The sequence below is a fragment of the Squalius cephalus genome (assembly GCF_949319135.1).
Source record: "Squalius cephalus genome assembly, chromosome: 4".
NCBI classification, from domain to species: domain Eukaryota; kingdom Metazoa; phylum Chordata; class Actinopteri; order Cypriniformes; family Leuciscidae; genus Squalius; species Squalius cephalus.
The window spans coordinates 17,863,142-17,867,333 of record NC_137125.1 but is presented as its reverse complement, the minus strand read 5'-3'; the positions used below and the strand labels follow the sequence as shown (position 1 = coordinate 17,867,333).

At 37.3% G+C, this 4,192-nt stretch overlaps 1 protein-coding gene across 1 annotated transcript; it reads left to right on the top strand.

Moving 5' to 3' along the window:
* Positions 1-1,944: 1,944 nt before the first annotated feature.
* Positions 1,945-2,565, top strand: LOC307157643 (putative inhibitor of apoptosis; the record flags this gene model as incomplete). Its single annotated transcript, XM_079869570.1, has 1 exon — positions 1,945-2,565. The coding sequence occupies one exon, from the start codon at positions 1,945-1,947 to the stop codon at positions 2,563-2,565; it is 621 nt and encodes a 206-aa protein (XP_079725696.1).
* Positions 2,566-4,192: the final 1,627 nt, after the last annotated feature.

Below are 4,192 nucleotides of genomic sequence, written 5' to 3'. Positions count from 1 at the left end.
CTACTGTGTCTTCCAACCTCCCTGTTGTTCTTCTCCTGCTGTGTTAACCAAAGACAAACAGTTAGAAGAATAAAATGTATGTACAATCGCAAAAATAAAAGTTGGTCATTAGTTGTTAGGGTTAGATACACCTGTAGACACATTCACACACCCGTTCGCCTGTTTTCATTTAGCACACACCAGAGTTCAAACATTCACTTTTTCAAAGGGTCGAATGATTACGCGGTCAAAATTTCTCTTTTTAACATGAGTGTTAAAAAATGTACACGAGTCACGACGCATTGCATTATGCACCTGACCTGCCGGCTGATGAAGTATTTATTACATCAAGAAAACATGAATACAACACACTGCACTTGGATGAATACATTTATTAGATTTATTTAATAATATTACCAGTTCCATATTATCTTTATATAAGACATATAAAGACATCTTAAAAATAAGACAAAAAATGATTTTATTTTTTAAATTTGACTGCATTCTTTACTTTTTGATTTATGAATTATAACAGACTGATGGGAAAAACATTATTTTGCAGTTACTTTTTTAAAATTTGTTTTATCATTCAACTATCTCTTTCTTTTTGTTAGATTTTATTAGTTGTAATTTTATATATAAACATTTAACTTTTAAAATAAAGGTTTTACAACAACATCACCATCTTCCGCTATATTTGGGCCTCCATGCTCATCTATTTACAGTATAAGATATTGGTGAAGGGGGCCAGCATGAATATATATTTTTAGGGGGCCCCCGAATTCTCTACGGCCCCGTTCACATCGCATCGTAAGCGCATAATATCACCTGCTCAAGTACGTCTTGACGAGTTTCTTCTGTATTAAACAGCGAATCTTCTCAGTCAGATCGTCGCAAGATCTTAGGAATCCTCTCACACTGCTTGTGTTCACGAGCTCCATCGCTGCACTTTTGTGCGGCTGTGTGTGACTCTTAACGATTCAAACTTCCATAAAGCGCACCAAAACAGCAGCGCGGAGATGTGACGTCATGTGTCGAGCGGGCGCTCGTAAAAAGCACATCTTTGCATTTCTTCTGAAACAACAATTTTTAACATCACTATCGCAACACTTATCGTATTGCCGGCTGGGATTGTAATGTTTTGTATGCCGTTTTCTTTACACTCACCCCCGGATATCTGTTTCCTGCAGTTAGCTGTAATGTTAGTGAACTCTAGGTCTTCTCTTTGTTCATATACGACAGTATTCGCATGAATTGGCTTGATTTGATAAAATTATGTTTTAAACCATCATCTTCACTTGAGACATTTACATTATACCGTCCTAGTTTTTAAATAGCGCTAAAATTTATATTTTAACCCTTTATGCGGATATGCCGCACAAGGTTCTCTGTTCTCTGGTTCTGTGTTTTTAAAAATAAAGACAAGGATACCTCTTTCTATAAGCGACCCTTAAAATCTGTGCATACAACAAAACACGTGTAGGTGTATGATGATTTATCAGCAAATTACTTTTGTTTGAAGAAAAACTTAAATCAGCTGGTGCTTGATAACTATTGAAGTTATGATGTGATATTTAGCACGTTTTAATTTAAACTCAATACTCTATGAACTTTAACATCTTGTTGGTCAAATTAACTTAAAGTCTGGCATACTTGGCATGTTCTACCCATGGATCATCACCAGACTCCCAACATCCGAGTACACCATCACAACAAAAGCACTTCACGTCAACATTACGACCAACATAGTAAAAACCAGCCTTAGCCAATTGTTCTGGTCGAACAGTTATTCTTGAGGGCCAGGGCGACAGAGTGGCTTGCTTCAGTTGTGGAGGCCAGCTTAGCAACTGGGAACCGGGAGATTGTGCAGTATCAGAACACCAGAGGCATTACCCCAACTGCCGTTTCGTTCGAGGTGACTGTGCAGATAATGTACCTTTATCTAGCTCTTTCAATGTATCGGCAATGCAACGGTGTGAAGAAAGGTTGCTCACATTTGTCTACTGGCCCTCAAGAATAACTGTTCGACCAGAACAATTGGCTAAGGCTGGTTTTTACTATGTTGGTCGTAATGTTGACGTGAAGTGCTTTTGTTGCGATGGTGTACTCGGATGTTGGGAGTCTGGTGATGATCCATGGGTAGAACATGCCAAGTGGTTTCCAAGATGTGAATACCTCTTGCAAGAAAAGGGCCAAGAGTTTGTTCATCAGATTCAAGCAAGATTGCCAAGACTATTTGAGCAGCTATTGACTAATGGAGACAGCGACTCAAGAGAATTTGTGAGAGAACAAGAGAACAATCATGTGGTGAAGTCTGCTTTAGAGATGGAATTTGAGTGTGGCCCGACGCCCCAGACAAATGAAGCTGCATCCCCTAGTCAAGATCTTTCAGACTTGCCTATGGAGGAACAGTTAAAAAGACTTCAAGAGGAGCGCACATGCAAAGTTTGCATGGATAAGGAAGTGAACATTGTCTTCATCCCCTGTGGTCACCTAGTTGTGTGCAAAGAATGTGCACCTTCTCTGCGCAAGTGCCCCATATGTAGAGGATTGGTCAAAGGCGCTGTCCGTACTTTCCTATCCTAAAGTTTTCCTATCATTTGCATTTAACTTAATAAATAATAAAAACAAAGGAGAAGTTTATTATTTTCACTCAGTCCAGTAACAAAATTTGTTTAAACATTACACGTTTAAAACATATGGCTAAATTGTTCACCATAAGTTCTGTTACACACATTTAGAAAGTAGCTAGGATGCGCAGACTTTAAGTTAATTTGACCAACAAGATGTTAAAGTTCATAGAGTATTGAGTTTAAATTAAAACGTGCTAAATATCACATCATAACTTCAATAGTTATCAAGCACCAGCTGATTTAAGTTTTTCTTCAAACAAAAGTAATTTGCTGATAAATCATCATACACCTACACGTGTTTTGTTGTATGCACAGATTTTAAGGGTCGCTTATAGAAAGAGGTATCCTTGTCTTTATTTTTAAAAACACAGAACCAGAGAACAGAGAACCTTGTGCGGCATATCCGCATAAAGGGTTAAAATATAAATTTTAGCGCTATTTAAAAACTAGGACGGTATAATGTAAATGTCTCAAGTGAAGATGATGGTTTAAAACATAATTTTATCAAATCAAGCCAATTCATGCGAATACTGTCGTATATGAACAAAGAGAAGACCTAGAGTTCACTAACATTACAGCTAACTGCAGGAAACAGATATCCGGGGGTGAGTGTAAAGAAAACGGCATACAAAACATTACAATCCCAGCCGGCAATACGATAAGTGTTGCGATAGTGATGTTAAAAATTGTTGTTTCAGAAGAAATGCAAAGATGTGCTTTTTACGAGCGCCCGCTCGACACATGACGTCACATCTCCGCGCTGCTGTTTTGGTGCGCTTTATGGAAGTTTGAATCGTTAAGAGTCACACACAGCCGCACAAAAGTGCAGCGATGGAGCTCGTGAACACAAGCAGTGTGAGAGGATTCCTAAGATCTTGCGACGATCTGACTGAGAAGATTCGCTGTTTAATACAGAAGAAACTCGTCAAGACGTACTTGAGCAGGTGATATTATGCGCTTACGATGCGATGTGAACGGGGCCGTAGAGAATTCGGGGGCCCCCTAAAAATATATATTCATGCTGGCCCCCTTCACCAATATCATATACTGTAAATAGATGAGCATGGAGGCCCAAATATAGCGGAAGATGGTGATGTTGTTGTAAAACCTTTATTTTAAAAGTTAAATGTTTATATATAAAATTACAACTAATAAAATCTAACAAAAAGAAAGAGATAGTTGAATGATAAAACAAATTTTAAAAAAGTAACTGCAAAATAATGTTTTTCCCATCAGTCTGTTATAATTCATAAATCAAAAAGTAAAGAATGCAGTCAAATTTAAAAAATAAAATCATTTTTTGTCTTATTTTTAAGATGTCTTTATATGTCTTATATAAAGATAATATGGAACTGGTAATATTATTAAATAAATCTAATAAATGTATTCATCCAAGTGCAGTGTGTTGTATTCATGTTTTCTTGATGTAATAAATACTTCATCAGCCGGCAGGTCAGGTGCATAATGCAATGCGTCGTGACTCGTGTACATTTTTTAACACTCATGTTAAAAAGAGAAATTTTGACCGCGTAATCATTCGACCCTTTGAAAAAGTGAATGTTTGAACTCTGGTGTGTGCT